This window comes from Symphalangus syndactylus, chromosome 21 (genome assembly GCF_028878055.3).
Source record: "Symphalangus syndactylus isolate Jambi chromosome 21, NHGRI_mSymSyn1-v2.1_pri, whole genome shotgun sequence".
NCBI lineage: Eukaryota > Metazoa > Chordata > Mammalia > Primates > Hylobatidae > Symphalangus > Symphalangus syndactylus.
Window position 1 is genome coordinate 85,506,762 of NC_072443.2, and position 23,612 is coordinate 85,530,373.

General features: G+C 36.4%; 1 protein-coding gene and 1 long non-coding RNA gene across 16 annotated transcripts in view; one reads left to right on the top strand and one right to left on the bottom strand.

Annotated features, from left to right (window-relative positions):
- CFAP20DC (CFAP20 domain containing) overlaps positions 1-23,612 on the top strand; it is a 282,643-nt gene that overhangs the window by 115,386 nt on the left and 143,645 nt on the right. For 13 of the 15 annotated variants that reach the window (XR_010118690.1, XM_055259701.2, XM_055259703.2 and 10 more), the window contains one exon: positions 14,803-14,959. Coding sequence is in view for 14 of the 15 variants with exons in the window: in XM_055259701.2 (XP_055115676.2) it covers positions 14,803-14,959 (157 nt within the window). In the remaining variant the exon portion in view is untranslated. Of the gene's footprint in view, positions 1-14,802; positions 14,970-23,612 lie in introns of those variants that run through there. The other 2 variants (XM_063630831.1, XM_063630833.1) reach the window with 2 other exon arrangements.
- LOC129471280 (uncharacterized) overlaps positions 1-23,612 on the bottom strand; it is a 178,752-nt gene that overhangs the window by 81,939 nt on the left and 73,201 nt on the right. The window lies entirely within an intron of this gene.

The window sequence follows — 23,612 nt, forward strand, 5'->3', positions numbered from 1 at the left end:
AAACAATTTAGTATTTAAACTACAAAGAAAGGAGCTATAATAGGTACTGTGGAGCAAAGTTTCCTAATCCTTTTCAATTCATCTGTCTTCCTCATGTTTCTACCCCTGGGCAAGTGGCTCAATAGAGAATATAAAAAAGAGATATAGGTAAGAAAGTTAAATATGGCTGTTAAAAAATTAGTGATATGAAGAAATCATATTAGTGACTACCCTAGGTGACTTCAGCTCATGTTATGCTAAATTTTAAAAAGCAAAACAGTCATAACATATCTAGAACTTTTCTTCTGAATATGGGTAAATCTAGAAAAAATTTGAAGCAGTCTAAACAATAAGAAACAGATGCGGCATTTGTTTCCGTGGTGTTCTCCTCAGGCCCATACGCCAATGCAGTGAGATCATCAAGTCATAATTACTTGTAATATGTTCTAATTACTCTATATTTTATTACATATATAACATATAAATAGTATGTAGGGGTTAAGAACATAGAATCTGGATTCTGATACTTACTAGTTTTGTGATCCTGTGCAAAGTTCCTGTTTCATTTTCCTCATCTATAAAATGCGGTTACCTCAAGTATACACACCATTAAGGTTGTGGTGGGGATTTACATGAATTAATAAGCATAAAGCTCTTAGAACAGTGCCTGGCATAGAGTAAGTCCTAGATAAGGATTGTAAATCCTGTCTGATCTATAGATGCTACTTCTTCCAGGAAGTGCACTATGATTTCCCCTCTGCAGATTAGATATTTTGGGCATAGCTCATCATTGCCATTCATAATTTCATAGCCCTCATAATACCTCTCCACCTTGCACTTTAACAATCTATTTACTTGTCTGTTTTCCCCAGTAGACTACAAGCATATCTTATTTTCCCAGTAGACTACAAGTATATCATCTCCAGTCCCTATTAGTGCATGGCATATAGTAAGTGATCAATAAATGTTTATTAAACAAATTGGCAAGTCTTAATGTATCTCCTGACATGGGAGAAAAAAAATGAGTTTATCATGGCCAAATTATATAAGCTTTCTAAATGTGCTTGGTGATTCCACAAATGCCAAGGAGTATTCAAATATTAAGAAATTTGGTTTGAAAACTTGCTCTCATTCCTCCCAATCCAAGAGGTGCTTGGCAGCAGAGGGTCTTTCCTTTCCGCTGCTAGTATACTGTATTCCCAAAGAGCCCTTATTTAATTAAAGCTGAGTTGTGTTTTAGGGGAAATTTCTCCAGAGAGCAGCAAGGTGGCAGAGAGCATCTCACCCATTCAAGATGCCATCTCTAGTGGCCTTTCTGTTGTTGATGTGGTATTGGCCCCTGTTCTGTTTTTGCCAAAGCACTCTTGACTTCTTTCTACCCCTTAGGAACTAGTAGATATTTTGTTGGCAAACCTCAAAATAGCATTCTAAGAGCATTTCAGCTAGCACTTATAAATCAGGAAATTTCACGTAAAATTCCTAATTTCAGACCTTCCTTGAAAAAGGTCAGATTTCTCAACATTGAACCTGCCTTATCGCACACAAGCACTTGGTGGGAGCTAAGTAGTAATGGCACACTTCTAAGAAGCTGCAAGCTGTCCTGTGAAGTTGAATCTTCTTTACTCATAAGGTATGCAGGTGGACTCAGACCCTTCTTGCTTCACGCATTTCGGTTTTCTGCCTGGGCCTTCTAGGTGTTCATTGGCAACCCTTGATTTACAGGATAATTGCCAAATGGTCCACTTTGCCTTGGTTTTTTAGCTAAAGCCTTTAGGTAGCCAGAGGCTGCAAATAAAGTTAATATTCTTCTAGCCACACCAAAATGAATATTTATATATAGGCCACTTTCTGTCCCAAATGCCTTTAAATGTTCCTTTCAAATAAGAATTTTTATATTTCATGTCATTTTTAGCTGTGAAGAGTCACTTTAATATTTCAGTTATAATAATTTATGCTTTTAACTTGGGTTTTCAATGGCAAGAACAATTTTAAAAATTAAAAACTATCAGATTAAATAGAAGTACCCACTTAGTTGAGGCTCACTGGAATCAATCTTACTTCTTTAATGTAATTTCAATTAGTTGATGCTGGTGGTGTCAGATGAACATCAATGTCTCATTACCAAAGTATGTATTAATGTACAGTAAGTTTAATTCCATTTGAATAAGAAGTTCAATTATGAGATATCATTCAGCATAAATCATTCATTGGAGATATAACAAAGTGATATGATAAATTACAATGCCAGAGTCTTTTAGTAACCTCTAGAATTCAGATACCCAGTGTTTGTCGTTTAAATGGATAAAATTACTCTTTAGGAGCTATTCCATCTTGAACCACAACTCTGATGGAATATTTTATAACTTTTATTACAAACTGGAAGTCTGGTATAATGTTTTTTTTGGTTTTGTTTTGTTTTGTTTTTTGTTTTGAGACGGAGTCTCGCTGTCACCCAGGCTGGAGTGCAGTGGCGCAATCTCGGCTCACTGTAGGCTCCACCCCCCACGGTTCACGCCATTCTCCTGCCTCAGCCTCCCGCGTAGCTGGGACTGCAGGCGCCCGCCACCTCGCCCGGCTAATTTTTTTGTATTTTTAGTAGAGACAGGGTTTCAACGTGTTAGCCAGGATGGTCTCAATCTCCTGACCTCGTGATCCGCCCTCCTTGGCCTCCCAAAGTGCTGGGATTACAGGCATGAGCCACCGCGCCCGGCCTAGTATAATGTTTTTAAAACTTCCCCTCATAGATCATTTTTCCCATAGAGCCAATGATTTAGAAGTTTGAGGTTTTTAATAGTGTTTAATTTCTTGAGTGTCATTGAATGAGAAGCGAATGGAGGAGGCAGATTTATTCAGACAAAAGGTCATTTAGAAATACATACAAGATATAATTAGAGGATGTGTCTTGATGTCATTCTAAGCTAGAATTCATTGTAATGTTGATGGTGCTTGATTGAGAATTTTTTAATGTTTTCATCTCATTTATGTGAATATTATTATTTTTTCTTTTTTTCTTCTTCTTTTTTTTTTTTTAATGGAGTCTCATGCACTCTGTCGCCCAGGCTGGAGTTCAGTGGCACGATCTCGGCTCACTGCAACCTGTGCCTCTCAGGTTCAAACAATTCTCCTGCCTCAGCCTCCTGAGTAGCTGGGACTATAGGCGGCTGCCATCACACCTGGCTAGTTTTTGTATTTTTAGTAGAGACAGGGTTTCACCATGTTGGGCAGGTTGGTCTCGAACTCCTGACCTCAAATGATCCACCTGCATCAGCCTCCCAAAGTGCTGGGATTACAGGTATGAGCCACCGTGCCTGGCCTGAATATTATTTTTAAATATCTTTTTTCTTTCTCTACTTACTCAGTCTAATATGGGTATTGAAGAAATCTGGAGAAAGGAGAACTGTCTTATGTCTTCTTATGCTGGTCCTGAATGGTTAAGTAGGCACAACTAATTCAAAATAAGTTTATTCTGGAAAACAGATGATTACCTAGCTTTAGCTTTAGGGTCACTCCATTTTTAAAATACTTAAATTGGCAGAATGCTGTTAAGATTAACATGTGGCCTCTGGAGCTAGACTCTATGGGTTCAGATTCTGGTTCTGTCACTTCCTGACTATAGGCCCTTGAGCAAATCAGTTGCATCTCTCTGATTTAGTTTCCTCAGCAGTTAGACAGTGCAATAGTAGAACTTGCTTAATAGAGCAGTTGTTAGGATTAAGTAGGTTATGACTTAAAAACAGTGCCATACTCATAGCAAGGGCTCAGTCTCTTAGTTGATGTTGTTATTATTTTACTATTTTCTATTGACATGAATCCATGTTTATTAACTTGTAAATATGGTATCATCATAAACCTCTGAACTTACAGTTTATTTTAATTAGCAAATATTGATCGAGTTCCTGCTGTGGGCCAAGGTCTGTGCCAGATGATATGAACCCAAAGGTGAATGGAACATGGTCTTTCTCCTTGAGGACATTATAATATGGCAGAAAAGGCAAACATGTAAATAATTATTGATAATGGGCTATGGTAAACACCAAACTACTCTTATGAGATAAGTACTACTGGAGGAAAATATCAGACTTTTCTAGCCAAGTTGGGGATGATTGTAAGTAAATTAATTTTCTCTTGGAGCAACATTTAAAAACTCTTTTAGGAAAGATAACAACATCTAGAAACTCAACAACACAGTAGTCACAATGTCCAGCATAGAATAAAAATAAAATTTCTAGATATACAAAGTGGGGAAACCCCATAACCAGCAGAAAAAGAAATCAGGGACTAGAAACAGACCCAGACATGACAAAGATAATAGGATGAGGAGACAAGGGCTTTAAAATAATTATAATAAATATATTAAAGGATTTAAATAAAATATGTTCATAGTGAGAAAACAAGGGGGGAACATAGAGAAATAAAAACTATAAAAATAAAATTCACAATCTACAAAGATCTCAGATAACAAGAAAAAAACAAATAACCCCATTAAAAAGTGAGCCATGGGTGTGAACAGACACTTCTCAAAAGAAGGCAAACAGTGGCCACCAAAAATATGAAAAAAATCCTCCACATCAATAATCGTCAAAGAAACGCAAAATAAAACCACAATGAAATACCATCACACAGGAGTCAGAATAGCTATTATTAAAAAGCCAAAAAACAACAGATGGTGGTGAGGTTATGGAGAAATGAGAATGCTTATACACTGTTGGTAGGAATATAAATTAGCACAACCTCTATGGAAAACACTATGGACATTTCTCAAAGAACTAAAAATAGAACTACCATTTGGCCCAGTAATCCCACTACTGGAAGTCTACCCAAAGGAAAAGAAATCCTCATATCAAAAAGACATCTGCCCTCATATGTTTATTACAGAACTATTCACAGTAGCAAAGACGTGGAATCAGCCTGAGTGTCCATCATCAGATGACTGGGTAAAGAGAATGTGGTATGTACACCATGAAATACTACACAGCCATAAAAAAGAATGAAATCATGTATTTTGCAGCAAACACGATGGAGCTGAAGGCCATTATCCTAAACAAAATAACTCAGAAAATCAAATACCACTCATTCTTACTCATAAATGGGAGCTAAACAATGGATACGCATGCACATATGGAGGGAAACAATAGACACTGGCTACTCTAAAAGTCAGGGGGAGGCTAGAAGCGGGGTAATGGTTGAAAAATTACCTATTGGGTGCAATGTTTACTACTTAGGTGATGGGCACACTAGAAGCCCAAACCTCACCATAAGCAATATGTTCATGCAACAAATCTGGATGTGTACCTCTTAATCTATAATTTTAAAAAATTTTTTGCATTCTAGAACTGAAAAAAAATGCAATATCTGAAATAAAAGATTCACTGGATGGGTATAACACCAGGTTAAACACTGGAGAATGTCAGTAAAATTGAAGTCAGGAATATAGAAACGATGCAAACTAAAGCACAGAGAGAGAGAAAAAACCTAAAACAAAATGAGCAGAGTCTGACTGAACTGTGAAACAGTATCACACAGTCTAATATGTATGTGATTGCAGTACCAGAAGGCAAGCAGAGAGAGAGTAAGAGAAGAAAATTTATAGAATATTTGAAATTTTTTGAAATTTTAAAAATATACAGATTGAGTAAGCTCAACAAATCATAAGCTGAGGAAATAATACAGGCACACACATACAGAAACGACACCATAGTATATCATAATCAAGTTGCTGAAAAAAGAGTGATAAAGAATCTTAAAAGCAGCCAGAGGTAAAAGATACATTATATGCCAGAAAACAGTAATAAGCCTATTACCAACTTCCCATCGTAAACTTCCTGTCATAAAATAAGAAGATAATGGAACGGTGTAGTTGGCGGGAGATTGGGGGATGGATTTGTCAATCCAGAATTCTTTAGCCAGTAAAGACATTCTTCAAAAATTGGGACAAAATAAAGACATTTTCAGACTAAAAAGCTGAGAGAATCCATTGCCAGCAAACTGATGCTACAAAAATATTAAAAGAAGTTGTCAAGACTGAAAAAAATTATATATACCACATGGAAATTTGGATCTAAATCAAAGAACAAAGAATGCCAGTAATGGTAAATATATAGCTAAATCTAAAAAGAAATCATTCATTATTACAATTCATTTAAAAGTATTTGATTGTTTAAAGCAAAATTAGTAATATATTTTGGGGCTGGGTGCAGTGGCTCACGCCTGTAATCCCAGCACTATGGGAGGCTGAGGTGGGTGGATTACCTGAGCTCAGGAGTTCAAGACTAACCTGGGCAGCATGGCGAAACCCCATCTCTACTAAAAATATAAAAATTAGCCAGATGTGTTGGCACACACCTGTAGTCCCAGCTACTTGGGGGACTGAGATCGGAGAATGATGCATATATATATAATTTTATAACATGTAGAAGTAAAATATATGACAATGGCACAAACAGTGGTGGAGATGGTAATATACTTTTATGAGCTTCTTGTCCATGACATATTCTAATATTATGTCATGGATAATATGGCATAGCTAAATTGTGATAAGTTAAAGATCCATATTGCAAACCCTAATGAAACGATTGAAAAAAAAGAACAAGGAAGTATAACTATCTTTGCCCATTTGTGTTGCTATAAAGGAATATCTGAAGCTGGATAATTTATAAACAAAAAAGGTTTATTTGGCTTATGGTTCTTCAGGCTGTACAAGAAGTATGGCACTGGCATCTGAATCTGGGAAGAGCCTCGGACTGCTTCCACTCTTGGTGGAAGGGGGAGGGGAGCTAGCCTGTGCACAGATAGTGAGAGTTGAAACAAGGGAGACAGAGAGAGAAAGAGGAGGCATTGTCAGACTCTTTTCATCAACTAGTTCTCATGAGAACTAAGAGTGAGAACTCATTCACTCCCTTGAGAAGGGCACCAAGCCATTCATGAGGGATCTGCCTCCATGACCCAAACACCCCCACCAGGCCCCATCTCTTACATTGGGCATGAATTTTCAACATGAGACTTGGTGGGGCCAAATAAGCTATAGCCAGACCATAGCAATAACTAGTCAGCCAATTGAGGAGGTTAATGGAATGCTAAAAAATGTTTTCAATCCAAAAGCTTGTAGGAATAGAGAACTGAACAAAAAACAGATGGGACAAATTGAAAACAAAGAGCAAGATGGTAGCCTTCAACTCAAACATATCAAAGTCATTACATTAAGTGGAAATGGACTAAATGCTCCAATTAAAAGGCAGAGATTGTTAGGTTGAATTAAAAGCAAGAGACAATTGCATGCTGTTTATAAAAAGTGCACATTAAATCTAAAGACACAGGTTACAAATAAAAAGATGACAATAAGATGATATACTATGCAAATACTAATCATAAAAAAGCTAGAGTACCTATACTAATAGCAGACAAATTAGACTTCAGGACAAGGAATATTATGTAATGAGGGATGTTTCACAATGATAGGAGGTTAAATGATGAAGAAGATATAACAGTGCTAAATGTGCACACATCTAATAACAAAGCTTCAAAATGCAAGAAGCAAAAACTAACAAAACTAAACACAGAATGGTAAATATGCAAGTGTAGCTGGAAATTTCAAGACTCCTTCCTCAGAAATTGACAATCACTAAAGATATAGACTTGAAAAACACTACCAATCTGACCTATTTGACATTTTTAGAACACCTGACAAGTGCAGAATACACATAATTTTCAAGTGTACATTGGACATTCACCAAAATATATGATATGTTAGGCCATATTTAACAAATTTAAAAGATTGAAATCATATATAGGATGCCCTGTGCTATAAGGGAATTAAATTATATATCAATAAAAAAGATAATTGGATAATCCCCAAGCACTTTGAAATAAAGTAACATACTACTAAGTCATCTATATGTAAAAAAAATTAGAATATTAGAAAAATAGTTGATTTTAAATGATATTGAAAATAAAGCACACCAAAATGTGTGGGATGTATCTGAAGCAGTCACTGCCTAAAGGGAAATTTATAGCTTTTAATGATTACATTCAAAAAGAAAAAAGACTTAAAATTAATTATATACGCATCTAAGAAAGGTAGAAAAACAAGCAAATTAAACTGATGTGTACAGAAAGATACAAGTAATTAAAAGAATAATTCAATGAAATAAAAAATGGGTGATGGAGAAATTAATGAAACCAAAAATTGGTTCTTTGAAGTGATTAATAAAAGTGACAAATCACTAGCTAGACTAATCAAGAAAAAAAAGAACGTACACATTGCCAATATCAAGAATGAAAGTGGGGAAAAAGGAAACTAAAGAAATATTATTAACAATTTTATGCCAATGAATTTGACAACTTAGATAAGTGGGAAAATTCTTTTAAAGACACGAATTGCTAAAATTGATACTAGAAGAAATAGAAAATGTGGATAGCCTTATAAATATTTTTAGAAAGTGAATTTGAAAAACATTCCAAAAAAGAAAATCCAGGTCCAGATTGCTTTACAGATAATTCTTCTAAAATTTAAGGAATTAATAATACCAATTTTAAACATTTTTCTCAAATAATAAATAAGGAGGAACATTTCCAAACTTATACATGAGGCCAGTGTAATTGATACAAAATCAGACAAAGATATTAAAAGTTCTCAAAAGAGCTATAAATCAGTATCCCTCATGAACGGGAACATATGGCTCCTTAACACCATGATCCAGTGGCGTTTATTCCAGGATTTCAAGGTTGGTCTTGATTTGAAAATCAGTGTAATTTTATCACATTAGCAGAATAAAGGGAGAAAATCATAAGATTATCTCAATAGATGCAGAGAAATTATTTGAACATATTTATGAGCCCTTTATGATAAATATTTACATTAAACTAGGAATAGAAGGAAACTTCTTGAAATTGGTAAAGGGCCTTTGTGAAAAGCCTACAACTAAATCACACTTACGATAAAATATTGACTGCTTACTCCCTAAGATGGGAAACAAGGCAAGACTATCCACCATGGCTGGGCATGGTGGCTCATGCCTGTATGCCCAACACTTTAAGAGGCTGAGACAGGAGGATTGTTTGAGCCCAGGAGTTCGAGACCAGCCTGGACCACATATGGAGACCCCCATCTCTACAAATAATTTTTTTTAATTAGCCAGGCATGTTGACTTATGCCTGTGGTCCCAGCTGTTTGGGAAGCTGAGGTGCGAGGATCACCTGAGCCTGGGAAGTGGAGGCTGCAGTCAGCCTCCACTGGCAGTGATCATGTCACTACACTCCAGCCTGGGCTACAGAGCAAAGCCCTGTCTCAAAAAAAAAAAAAAAAAAAAAAAAAAGAATATTCACCCTAACCACTTGTATTCAGCATTGTATTAGAGGACCCAGCCTCTGCAGTAAGAGAATTAAAAAATTAAAAATAGACAGATTGGAAAGGAAGATGTAAAACTTTCTTTGCAAACAACGTGATCATTTATGTAAACAATTCTAAGGAATCTATAAAAACAAAACAACCTACTAGAGTAAATGAGTTTAGCAGAGTCACAGCATATAAGGTAGGTCAATATACCAAAATCAGTTGTATTTCTATACACTAGCAATAAACAATTAAAAATTGCAGGGCTTAAAGATATTTACAATATCATTAAAACTGAATACTCATGAATAAATTCAACAATATATATGTATATAGGTGTTTACACTGAAAACTGTAGAACTGCTGAGAGAAATCGAAGAAGACCTACATAAATGGAGAGAGATACTGTGTTCATGGATTGCAAGACTGTATTTGTTAAGATGCCAGTGTTCTCTATATTGATCCGTAGATTCGATCTAATTCCAGTTGAAATCTCAGCAGGCTGTTTTTGCAGAAATTAGCAGACCAATTCTAAAATTTATATGGAAAGTCAAAAGACTTAGAATAGTCAAAACAATTTCCAAAAATTACTTATACCTCATGATTTCAAGGCTTGGTTTAAAGCATAAGTAATTAAGACACTGTGGTATTGGCACAGATACCAGTAAACAACAGCTTTATTCATAATAGCCAAAACCTTGAAATAATATAACTGTTCAAAACAGAAGAATGAGCAAATTGTGGTGTATTCACCAAGTGGAGTACTACTCAGCAAAATAAAAAAAAACTACCAATATACACAACACTGATGAGCCTTAAATACTATGCTGAGTGAAAGACACCATTTACTGCGATTCCATTTATATAAAGTTATAGAACAAACACAAATCATCTAAGGTGAAAGAAATCAATGGTTGCCCCTATGAGGGTTAAGTTCTCAGATTATTTGGGAAGCTGCACAGGATCTGTCTGGGGCGATTAAAACATCCTATGTCTTAATGGGATGTGGTATGCAGGTGTATGATATGGTCAAAACTAATGGAATGCTATCCTTAACATTTGTGCATAGTATGAAAGCCAGAAAGATTTTGTGGTTGACATTTATTGAGCACAAATTATGTACCAGGTACTTTTATAAGTGTTTGCATGTACTTAAACATTTAATCCAAACAACTCTGAGGAGTATACATTATTATCACCATTTTATAAATGAGGAAAAGGAGGCCCAGAGAGGTTCAGTAACTGGGAACATTATATAACTAGTAAGTGGTGAGGCTGGTATCCAAATCCAGACAGTTTGGCTCCAGAGCCCAGACTCTTGCATCCCTGGGAAGAATACATTTCAAAGGAGTTGCCAGTATGGTTTAACTAGAGGCAGTTGCCAAACAGATAAAAAAAAAAAAATAGACTGTGTGACTTGATAATTAAAATAACATCCAGTTCAAAATTTTAAAAGTGAATGACTTCAGAATAATGAAGTTAAGTCTCAGAATGTAGCCCTATGAGTGGATTCAGAATAGAGGAGAAGCAGGTTTTTGAAGGAAAAAGAGTTAAAGGACCATTAGGATGTTGAACAGGATGTTAGAAGATGAGATGAACCTGGTTCCAGCTTTTTTCAGGAGTGTGATTAAAGGATGGTGTGGATGCATCTGTAGGAGTGACAGGAATGACCAGGGAGTGATCGAATGAAGATTGATGAAGCTAAAAGGGTAGTAGAGCCTGTCTTTGCAATGCCTTGGGCTTCAAAGATGATAGAATTCCAAGTCAGAAACGCACACCCTCTCCCATTGCCTCCCAGCCCCTTGGCCTCAATTAGAGGGCTGTAGAAGCACAAATGAACCCCATAAGTGAACTTCAACTCCAGAGTTGAAGGAGAAGTAATATCTCAGAAAAAAAGCTATGTTTCACTGACGGTAATGTGTCTCACACTCTCAGAAAAATGCAGAGAATGTAAGTACTTTTCGTAAGTAAGAATTTTAGGGGGCACGGTGAAAGAGTGGCTTGAGTATGAAACTATGATTTCAGTAAGAGATAGTTTGCTCCATGTGGGTAGGAATTGGGAGGTACACATGGATTGCTGAACAGGTATTGTGACAATACTTCTGCAAGAAACTTACCCTTTCTTGGTTCAGCCAAGAGCAAGGTCTGGCAGCTCTGGCAGCCCCAGCTTTCCTTCCTCTCCTCTCCTCTCTCCATAGAAGGACTTGTCATGATTTGCTTTTCCTAGGGAAATTGTTTTTAATACATTAGTAATAGATAATTGCGTCTTCTAACCTTGTAAATACAGAATTACAATTACAATCTCTGCTTATACCACTTATTAAACACAATATAGTAATAGAGATGAATAAGGTCATTGTAAGCTGATTTTCTATCGAGAAATTAAAACTAAAGTGAAAAATTAATTTTAAAGCCACAAGAATAAACATCATAAGACCCTGGTCTCTGTATACCATTTTGGGAGTGAGAAAACAGAATGAGGTTCTAAAACTCTGGGAAGAGATGTACTTCGGGATTGCCAGGGTATGAAATTGTGGTTTCTTGTTTGTCATTTCCTTTTGGAAGGACAGTGCTGGCTAGAACTGTGCACTGTTAGTAAAACAGGCTTTTTCTGCACTAACAAATGTAACTAATTTCCTGAGATCTTTTCTATAGTAATGGCAGAGAATAGGACATAGGGAATCAAAAATATGCTCCCAAGGATTTATTATTTCATGCACCAGTACTTGCAGGGTGTGTGTGTGTGTTCACAGAATTTGCATTCCTTTCAACAGTATAATAAAGCCATATTCCAAACATGAGTTAGTAAAAACTAGAAATTCATGCTTTGAATCATTCTGTCACCCTTTGCCAGTCAACTCCTTTATGCAAAATTCCATGCTGGAAATAAATAGCATAAACTGACTTATTAATCCAAGCAACATACTAAATAGAACTGTATTTTCTCTATCAGATTTTTGTCTTTCTGGTGCATACTTCTTAAGGACCAATAATTATGGACATTTTAGATCAAGTTATTTCCTGCTGGACTAGAGTTGTACGTAGAAATATAGTAATTAGAGATCAAGAAAAATGTCAAAAAGGGACTTTTAAGAGTGAATATCATCAAGAATAATGAAAATAATATTTTTTAAAGTTCAGCTGTAACTCAGATAATCCACCTCTTGGTAGTAGAGACTTTAGACACTTTTCCAATACTTCAGAAAATATATCACAGCATTTATATGAACAATTAGTTATTTGTTGAAGCATATGAGAATTGGAAGCTTTATCAGTATCAGCTAAATCAAAAAATAATTTGTTTCCTCTAACGAAGGGGGATTTGTGAAAGTTATTTCCATCTTTTTTAGAAACCACCCCCATCTGTATTCCCAGGAAATTGATTCATTAAATAAAGTTATCAGTTCCCAGACATTTATTTGTTGAATGATTATAAAATGAAAGATTGAGTGTATGTGTGTAGGCATGTACACATACGCTCAATGCCCACAGTCAGTGCACATACACACACATCTTAATGTGTTCATACACACACACACATATGCATACCCTTATTTGTTTAGTACATTCCATGAAGCATGAGTCCAGGTTGACAGAATAAAAGGAGCATGACCATGATGGATAAGAAAAGTGTATCATGGGTAAGGATCTGGTTTCTTAGGACTCAGAGTTTTTGAAGGAGGTTGGAACTGACTCCCAAGCAGAGCTGGTGGTGTAACCAGCTAGAGATGGTCTAAACAGGTAATAAAGGGGCAGGACCCTGAGAAGAAATGCCCAGCGTGTCATGTCCATGCCACGCTGAGCCTGGAAAATGTATTTGTTGTTCAAAACCAAACTCAGATGTCACCTCCAAGTCTTTCCTAGATGGGAAGACTTAGAGTCAAAGAAAATAAAGCAGATAATATTAAAAAACAATGGTTAACTGTAAAAATATTTTTAAAGTTGTGTAAGGAAGGAAAAGGTAATCATAGAGAGCCACTTGGCTCAGATGTATACAGTATTTACATAGCCACAAGAAAGAAAACACAGAATATGGGCGTTGAGGGAAAAAATGAGAGCAAATGAGAGAACAAATAATTATCCAGGGAGGATGAAGTAGGGGAAGCAGGGTATTAGCTAGCTAAGTCTTATCTACCATATTAGGAAGTCGGTAGCTAGTGTCCAAAATTGATGAATCAAGAGGCATTACTTTAAAATACAGAGGGAAGAAACAGTTAAATGAGTTGACAGTATGATTAGATGAGGGGTAGGGTGACAAAGAACTGTATTCTATATCAAACTTTTGGTGCTATCTGGCTTATATTTGCATATAATACCATAATACAATTTTTAAAATGTTTTTTTCAAATAAAGCTTTCCTAAACCTCCCCACATACCCACCATGAGCCCCCTCTGTAGTGACTATATTAGGTATATACCACATGTCTGCCTTCCTTCCCAGACTGGAAGGACTGTCTTATTTATGTCTGTACCCCTGGAGCCAAGCCCAGAGTCTAACACTGATAGATACTTAGCATGTGTGGGGAAGAATGGGTCACTGGAATTGCTGACTGATGAACCAGCTAAATGGTTGGGATTGGGGCATGATAAGAAGTCTTTTAGGACTAGGAACCACATTTATACAACAATAATAATGCTAATATTATAATAAGGTTAATAATTATGATGGGATATCTAGAAACCCCAACACTTCCATCCCCTATAACCTGCATTTCACCAAGCCACAGTGTTCCACTCTGTGGCGTATCTACTGGATTTGTCCCTTACACTCTACTTCCTACATAAGCTTCCTAGCCAGCCCTCCTCACTTCGTGTTTAGATGACTGACAGGGACCAAACTAGTCTTTCTGTTCCTTGGTGCTCTCCATTCTGCCTCCATGTGGAGGCAGAATGAAGTATTGAGGGTCCTAATTGTTTAATGCGCAGAAATTAGTCCCTGCAAGAGTACTTTAAAAACTGGCAAATACCAGGCATAATTACAAATAATTACAAATTCTTTAGAAGAATCTATTTCTGTACAATAGGTTAATTGGTTGTAAGTAGACAGCACTGACCACAATTTAAACCCAGCTTCTAATTTCATCCATGCCTTTTTCAACAAATACGAGTGGCTAATTGTGATCAAATTAGTCCCCTTGAAGGAACAATTGACTGCTTATCTCTGATTTTCAAGATGTCACTGGTCTAACGCACCTGCAGTTAGCTTCCTGCTGGCTACAGATAGTTATTTCCCAAAGTTGTCATAGTCTTGTCTCATGTTGGGAATTCTGTAGTCAGATGACCAATATATAATTTAGAATTATGGTGATTTCTTTGGAAAGATCAAGTCAGTTTTTAAGCCAAAACAGAGATAAGTTTACCTAAAGGGGAAAATTAGTTTGGGTCCTGTTGATCAGGATAACTGCCTCAGCTCTTTGAATGTCTGCATATAGATGGCTTGTTCATTTATGTGATGATGAAAGGTACTTACTTTTCTTTGCATCTCTCTATTTTAGTGGTGCAATCTATGCATTGACTTAGTAGCATTCACCAGTGAAATATTCAAGGGGGCAGTTTTCCAGTCATTGGATGGAATTATTGTCTCAGCTAACTGTAAACTACGGAAGATCTTCACCTTAAAATCAAAGCCACAAGACACTGCTGATAAGGATGGTATGTTCAGGTTGCTATCAAGATTTTTTAATTCTCTGATGTATTTTTAAAATTAGCCATGCCTTTGGGATAGTATGAGTGTGTGGTAGCAGTTTGATGTTATGTCTGCTAAAGTAAATTTGTCAACAGTCGTGCTGATTTCTTTGTTCTAGATCAAATGTTTATTTTTACTATAGCTGAATGTCACAAAAAAATGTATTAATCTTTTTGTGGTTGTTTTCTTTTTTCGTTATGGTAACACTTGCTATCTGTCTTAGTCGCCTTAGTTACAAACAACATAATCTTCTTTAGGTGGTTGAAAAAGAACAGAAATTTATTTTAGGAAATTAGACAGTTCATAGAATGTCAAGGATATTTAGAGAGTCAGCTTAGAGCCTATAGTCAAGAAGAATCCAGCCTCTCCCACAAGACTTATCTAAGGACAACCCCATCCACTTGCCACCCCCACCCACTGCCAGTAGCTACTGCAACTATACAGAGACTCCATAAGTCACATCATAATGCTGGGCTATAAGTTCCATAATTTCTGTTACAGCAGCCCCTGAAAGTAGGATGTTTTCTTCCCTGCCACCCTTATCAGAAGTAGATATATTTTTCTTCATGTTTGTCTCCACTGAAAGCGTTTGGTGTGGCTGTTTCGGATCTGTGGAGTCTAGATTGCATGCTGCAAGGAAGGCAGGCAAAGGAATGTCTGATTCCTAAGGAGGCAGGATTCATTGTGTAGGAAAGTCACCAAATTAGGAAGGGTGTGCACAAGATGTTGGGCATCCAAAAATCTCTGTCCATTGTGCTGTCTTATTACTCTGTGTACATTTCAGGAAGTCATTTGGGAGAAATCATATTAATTTTCTAGTGATCAAGTTAAAATGGAAAGAGTTGAGTTCTTCCTCATATTTCTAGAGAGACTAGAAATATTTACATTAATTGTTCATAATTTGATTTATAAATATACTCTGCAGGTAACTCAGCTCCCTGGAATTCATAAGGTAGCACACCACACTGCTAAATGGTTTTAAACAACCAAAAGTATTGAAAGAATACTGATGCCTCCTTTTGATTTTCATCTGGGATTATTATTTGTTAAATCAATTCTTCTAGAAGTCCAGGAAGCAGGGCTGCATATAAGATGTCAAAGGTGATTACTTAGAAGTTTCTATCTAGACTTTAGATTTGTGCTCCATCTGGGTGAGTGCCTGAGAAATCTTGATGTGGCTCACTCTGTGGAACAGGACACTGTGCCTATAAATTTCATTTGATAATAAAGCACAGCAGTGTATTAACAGCTCTCCAAAGAGATCACACACCACAGTGTGGCTGCTCATCTTATGTACCCACTTACAGACTATATGAGAAAGTGAAAGATTTCATTTTTTTAAATGGCACCCAGCTAATAAGAAGCCTCAAAATTTATAGAAATATTTGTGCAGTGTACATCAGATCATAGGAGGTGAATCATAACCTGATTAATATTTTAAAATAAATGTAAAGAAAAAATGGATCAAACATAGCAAAGTAAATGCATGTTTCAATCTCTGATCCTTCCTCAAGCTCCACTGAAATTACAATATAGGAATAAAAAAGGCATAAATCCACCAGAATAAAGAAATGGGAGGGGAGACAATAACGGACAAGAGACATCTGTAAATTTTGTAAGATTAAGCAATGACTTAGAAGAGCAAAGAAAACTGAAACCTTTAGGCTTATAGAGAAGTTTGCCAAGGAGTTTCAGAGAGGCTCAAGAATTTGCAGCTTTACATACTGGCAAAGGCAGGTAAGGATGAAGGCTGAACACAGGGAGATTGGCCAGAATTCTGTACGGGTTACTATAGGAGGACCCCAGGTTCCTGCTCTAACTCTAAAGCCACAGGAGATTTAGTCTCTGGAGAAACTGAATCAGAGAGCTTTTGAACATGGGTGCATCGGGCACTTGATAGACATCAAAATTAACAAGAAGGAAATGGATATGACAGGGAATATCCATGGTTTTTTTCAGAGTTAAGATACTGCATCTATAAAATAAGAATGATGTCTTTTTGTTTTACTTCAATAAACATTTAATTGAGATGTATTATAAGTGTTACTATATTATAAATGTTATATACATATAGAAACATGCAGAAATCATAAGTGTACAACTGGAGGTATTACCACAAAGTGAACACATTTCTGTAACCACCACCCAGATCAAGCATTACAAGCATCCTACAAGCCTGCTTATGTCTCCTCCCAGTCATCACTTCCTTCCTTCTCCTAAGAGATAACCTCTATACTGACTTCTAACAGATTAATATTACCTATCTTTTACATTTATATAAATGGAATCACATAGTACATATTTCATGTATACATTCTTGTACTAAACATTGTTTGTGAGGTTCATTTATGTTGTGGCACATAACAGTAATTTTCTGATTTTCAGTACTATATAGTATGCTATTGAATGGATATACCTGATTTTATTTATCTGTTTTCAGCTGTTATGAATAATGGTGCTAGAAGCATTCTTCTATACTTCTCTTGGGGCGTTCATGTAGGCATTTATCTCAGAGCAGAATGAATGCATACTTGAGCATTCTTAATTTCAGTTACTATATTTTTTGATTCTAGAATTTGCATTTGATTCTTTTTTATACTTTCCATTCATAAGATAGAGTTCTACATCTTTTTAACACATTTCTCAAATATGTTAATCAAACTTATTTTAAAGCATTTAGCTCATTAACTCCAATATTTGGATCTTTAAAGCATTTAGCTCATTAACTCCAATATTTGGATCTATATGTAGGCCCAGTTCTATTATCTGTTTATTTTTCCCTTGGTCTTGTCTCTTGGTATGCCTGATAAGTTTTGAGTTAGTGATGGACATTGGGTATCAAAAACTTAGGAAATATTTTGAGGCTCTAGATGGTGTTTTCTTCCTCTGAAGATATAAAACCAAAAAATAAGAGAAATAAGTGCAAAAGACTGAAAATAGGATGGAAATGCTAATATTAGGTATCAGTCCAGGGAGTTCACCATCAGAGTAAAAGGATTCCAGAAAGAGAACTAGAAGAAACAGAGAAATATAAGATTTCCCAAAATTCAAGGACAGATATTTTCAGATTGAGATAGCTCATCACATGCCAGAACAACTAATGAAAAAGACTCAGCACTGTGAAATTTTAGAACAGGAAAGATAAAGAGAAGATCCTTTAAGCTTCCACAATTAAAAAAATATATATATACAAAGGATTGGGAATAAGAATGATATCTAACTTCTTAATAGCAACGTTAGATGATAGAAGACCTTGAAACTCTACCTTTAAAAGTCTAAGGAAAAATTATTATCAACCGAAAGTTCTGTATGCATCTAATCTATCAATCAAATGATGCAGAATGAAGATACAAGGCCTCAAAACTTTATTTACATTGTTTCTCAGAAAATATCTCGAAGATATTCTCCACAAAAATAAATGAGTGGGTGAAGAAAAAGAAGTATATAGGATTCAAGAAACAGAAAATTTCATCCAGGAGAAAAGCAAAGAGAGAATCTGCTCCAAAAAAGTAAAGTCTTAATAGCAAATACATGGAATCAACCCAAATGCCCATCAGTGATAGACTGGATAAAGAAAATGTGGTACACATACACCAGGGAATAATACTATGCAGCCATAAAAAGGAATGAGATCATGTCCTTTGGAGGGACATGGATGAAGCTGGAAGCCATCATCCTCAGCTAACTAGCACAGGAACAGAAAACCAAACCCTGCATGTTCTTACTCGTAAGTGGGAGCTGAGCAGTGAAAACACATGGACACAGGGAGGGGAACAACACACACTGGGGCCTGTTGGGGAGTAGGGGACAAGAGGAGGGAGAACTTCAGGCAAAATAGCTAATGTATGCTGGGCTTAATACTTAGGTGATGAGTTGATAGATGCAACCAACCACCATGGCACATGTTTACCTATGTAACAAACCTGCACATCCTGCGCATGTACCCCAGAACTTAAAATTAAATTAAACTTAATTTAATTTAAAACAAGAAAGTAATGTCTTTAAGAAAAAAAAGCAAAGGGATTTCTAGAATTAAGCTCAAAAGAATTCAAAGGATGACTCTTGGACAGCACATCTGTAGGCAGGCTGTCCAGAGTTTAGCAGAAAAATGGAAAGTTTCAGGAGAAAAGTCTTCAGGAAAAAAAATGTATCTGATAGAGTATGATGTGTTTGAACATGAAGAATAAAATTGATTGTGATGTTGTAGTGCTAATGGAGGATTTAGAGAGAATGTTAGAAATGTAGAAAACCTACAACAAAACAAAGCAGTTATCAACATCAAGGAAAACAAAAAGTTGTACAAGAGAAGAAATATCATAATATATCATGTAGCTCAGATGTGCACAACGTTTTTTTTAAGTAGACTTTATTTTTTTAGCAGTTGTAGGCTCATAGCAAAATGAAGCGGACAGTACAGTTTTCATCATGTCCCTTGTCCCCACACACATGCAGCCTTCCCCACTGTGAACATGCATAACAGAATGGTACATACGTTACAACTGATAAACCTACATTGAGACATCATTATCATCCAAAGTCTGTAGTTTACATTAGAATTCATTCTTGGTACTATACGCTCTTTGGGTTCTTGCAGATAGGTAAAGACCTGCGTCTAGTACTATAGTATCATACAGAATAGGTTCACTGCCCTAAAGGTCTTCTGTGCTCCAGCAATTTCTTTCTTTCTTCCCCTAACCCCTGGCAACCACTCATTTTTTTAAATTGTCTTCCTAATTTTCCTTCTCCAGAATGTCATTGTTCAAAGTATATAGTATGTAGCCTTTTCAGATTGGCTTCTTTCACTTAGTAATATGCTTTAAGGTTCCTCCATGTCTGTTAATGCCATCATAGCTCAATTCTTTTTAGCACTGGATAATATTCCATTGTATACATGTACCACAGTTTATTCATCCATTCACCTATTGAAAGACATCTTCATTGCTTCCAGGCTTTTGCAATTATGAGTAAAACTGTTATAAACATTTTTGTGTGGATTTTTTTGTGGACACACTTTTCAGCTCATTTGGATATGCCAAGGATTGTGATTGCTGGACTGTATAGTAACAGCATGTTTAGTTTTGTAAGAAACTTGCAAACTGTCTTCCAAAGTGGCTGTACCATATTGCATTTCCCCCAGCAGTGAATACGAGTTCCTGTTACTCCACATTCTTACTGGTGTTGTCACTGTTTTGGATATTTCACCATTCTAATATGTCTGTAGTATAAACTTTTTAGTATGATCTTAGTAATGTAAAACACTGAATAAGAATTTATCCAAAAATTATGAAAAATCGTATTAGAAGGATGAGAGAAGGGAAGGAAAACGGGGTGGTGGCTTAAGAATGGTGAATCCTCTTTCTTTCAAAATAGGAAGTCAGAGATATTATCCAAAACTGACAAGTGAAAAAATGTTAGTACAAGGCTACTATGTATAAGTATGGAAATAAACACTAGAAGACATAGAAGATATAACTGAAAGGCTTGAAAATACTTGCCTCTGCATTGCAAGACTTCGGGATAAGGGAGGTGGAAGGGCAGCCTTAGGTGAAAGGGTAACAGTGAATTTTTTTTATAATTTTATAGTACCACTGGAGCTTTTAAATAATATAGATGTATTATTTTATTTAAAAATTAATATTATTAAAAGTGAATAGATAATCCGTAAGGGAGTCTAAGAACGAGCATTGGTGTGATTTCTTTCAGGTATTTGGAAGGCCTGAAAAGAAATCTTATGAATGTAGCCTCTCAGATGGCCTGAAATGTTCTGAATAGACGTGGGGAAGCACATTGTGGTTCAAGGTGCTGTGGTGTATAACCCCGTATTCCTTTCATCTTAGCTGCCAGTACTTCACCTTGTACGCACCGTATCTTTATGCTTCAGCTTCCTCATCAGTAAAATGAGGATAATACTTATTCCTTGATTAGGTAAAATGCTATTATCATATTTCCAGTGCAAACACAAAGTGTGTAAACCAAGTACATCTTAGAAAAGTTAAGTTGGTATTGTAGAGCCTAAGACATGGCATAATGTTCCCACACAGTACTCCATTGCTGTAATCCTGCACCAACTTTGTAGGTTTGTGTGAGTTCTGAACATCTCTGAGCTTTGCTTTCTCATTGATTGCTATAAGGTTATTGTAGAGATCCAATCAAATACAAAAATAGATGTGCATAAGTGATAACGCAGTGTGCAGAGGTTAAACATTTATCTGTCTTCTATTCATCAGACACCGGGATGATGCAGCCCCTGCTTCCCTGCTCAGGGTCTGGCAAGGAACCTTACATGTAATAGTGTATTAAATCCCAATGGTAACTTCACTAATGAGCTTACTTAGCAGTAAGAGGAGAGTCTGGAGCACTTGCCCCTTACTTGAGAGAGCCATTTGGTGAGGCGCTTGGATTTCACAGACCTGTCAAGTTAAGAAAAACTTGACTACCATAGGTTGCCAACATATGAATTTGTCAAATCAGAAGATTAAAACACACAAACAAGAAAAACTACAGTTATTCTGATTGTTTCATTAAATGAAAGGACATTTACACAAACACACACGCATACACACACACACACACACACACACGGGGCACAAAGTAGGAAGGTCTTAATTTAGGAATGGAGGCTGACATTTTCACCATAGACTAGTGAAAATGACTTCCTGGATCAGTATCTGTCCAAAGCCACTGTTTGGGAGATACTGACCTAAGAAATTAACTTTCCAAACTGCATCTCGTTTTTTGTTTTTGTTTTTGAGAGGATCTCACTCTGTTGCCCAGGCTGTAGTGCAGTGGCATGATCATGGCTCACTGCAGCCTCAGCCTCCCTGGGTTCAAGCTATCCTCCTGCCTCAGCCTCCTGATGAGCTGGGACTACAGGTGTGTGCCACCTGCCTAGCTAATTTTTTTCTATTTTGAGTAGAGACAGAGCATCACTATGTTCCCTAGGCTGGTCTTGAACTCCTGGACTCAAGTGATCCCGCCTTGGCCTCCCAAAGTGCTGGAATTACAGATGTGAGCCCCTGCACCTAGCCCTATACTGCATCTTGAAGGAAAAGTATTAGTAATTATTTTCCAAACAATGAAAATAGGACAATGAGTAGAAAAAGCATTTCAGGCAGAGGAAAGGGCATATATGTATAAAGCCATGGCATCATGAAAGGATCTCATATGCTCAAGGAACAAGTTCCGTATGGTGGCAGGGTAGAAGGTATAATACAATATTGCAACACTAGGCTGCATATTTGGGATGACATAAAGATGTAGAGCTCAGTTCCTGTCCTGTGAGTTCTATGCGTAATTGTAGACATTAGAAAAGTTAATACAAGAGTTCATTATGAAGACAATTACACATAAAAGGACAAAGGATAATATAGTATAGGACAAATTGAATGTCCTTGGTCAAGGAGGTGGGCAGTAGAAGTGATGCAATGATTGTGATAATAATGATGGTAGTGGAGATGGTGATGATGATGATTGTGGTGATGATTACAGCATTACTTCTTGATGTGACCTAGGCAGAGTTCTAAACACTTATAGATATGGACTCATTTAGTGTTCATAACAACTCTGTGAGATGAATGTTGCTATTATCCCCATTTTATATGTAGGAAAACTGAGGCATGGAAAGGTCAAGTAAGGTGCACAATGTCACACAATTCTTCAGTAGTACAGCCAGGACTTGAACCTTGCAGTAGGGTTCCAGAGCTTATATTCCTAATTATTTCAGTTTACTGCTTCTCATGTGCTGGTAGAAGAGAGACAAATTTAAAAAGGAAAGATACAAGAGATGCCATGGAGTAAGAATGCCAAGATTCGGTGACTGGCTGTGTTGAGGGTATCTATATTGCAATAAGTAACAGATATCTTTTGTCTTTATTCTGCAAAGACTGATTAGTCTGTGTTGAGAACTTTTTCATAGGAAACTTTTTAACCTATTTCTTAAATTCCACACTGGGATTTGATTTAAAAGTACTGTATTAAGTGCTTACTTGAGCTCAGTACTTTATTGTCCTTGGATTATTTAAACTGCCATCATTTCAGTCTAGAACTTCTTAAACTCACCCAAGCTAAGAGATTTTGCCTGATTCCTTTCTATTCTCTCTTTACACAGTGGGATATAACAGAAAGTGAATTTTTTGGAACCTTGCATCAAGCAATTAATCAGTTTTCACTTTTCCAGAGGAATGACTTTTGCTGGACAAGTAGTAAAGCACACTGATTCAATTTACTTTGTTATTTTTATGGCTCCTGAGGAGACATGAGCTGGCATTTTTAGGCATTTCTATGACTGAATTATTAACTCATATCATTCTGTGTTTAAGATAAAAACCAGAATGCATATTTAGATAGATAAGAGAAAGAGGAGAAAAACAAGGGGAGTAGAACAAACAATGATAATATCTGTGTAGATTGTTAAGTAAAAGGAAGACAGAGGAGAGAAATGAGAAAAGAGAAGATCAAGTGATGATCCATGAAGCAAGATATGCTACACCAGTGATGATGATACAGGTTTCCTTACTCCCCAGTTCAGGTCTCTTTCTCAAATATTCTGTGCTCTGTGTTCTCTGTATTCTGTGTTCAGAAATGTGAGAAGAGAAAAATTAAGGTATGATTTTAGACTAA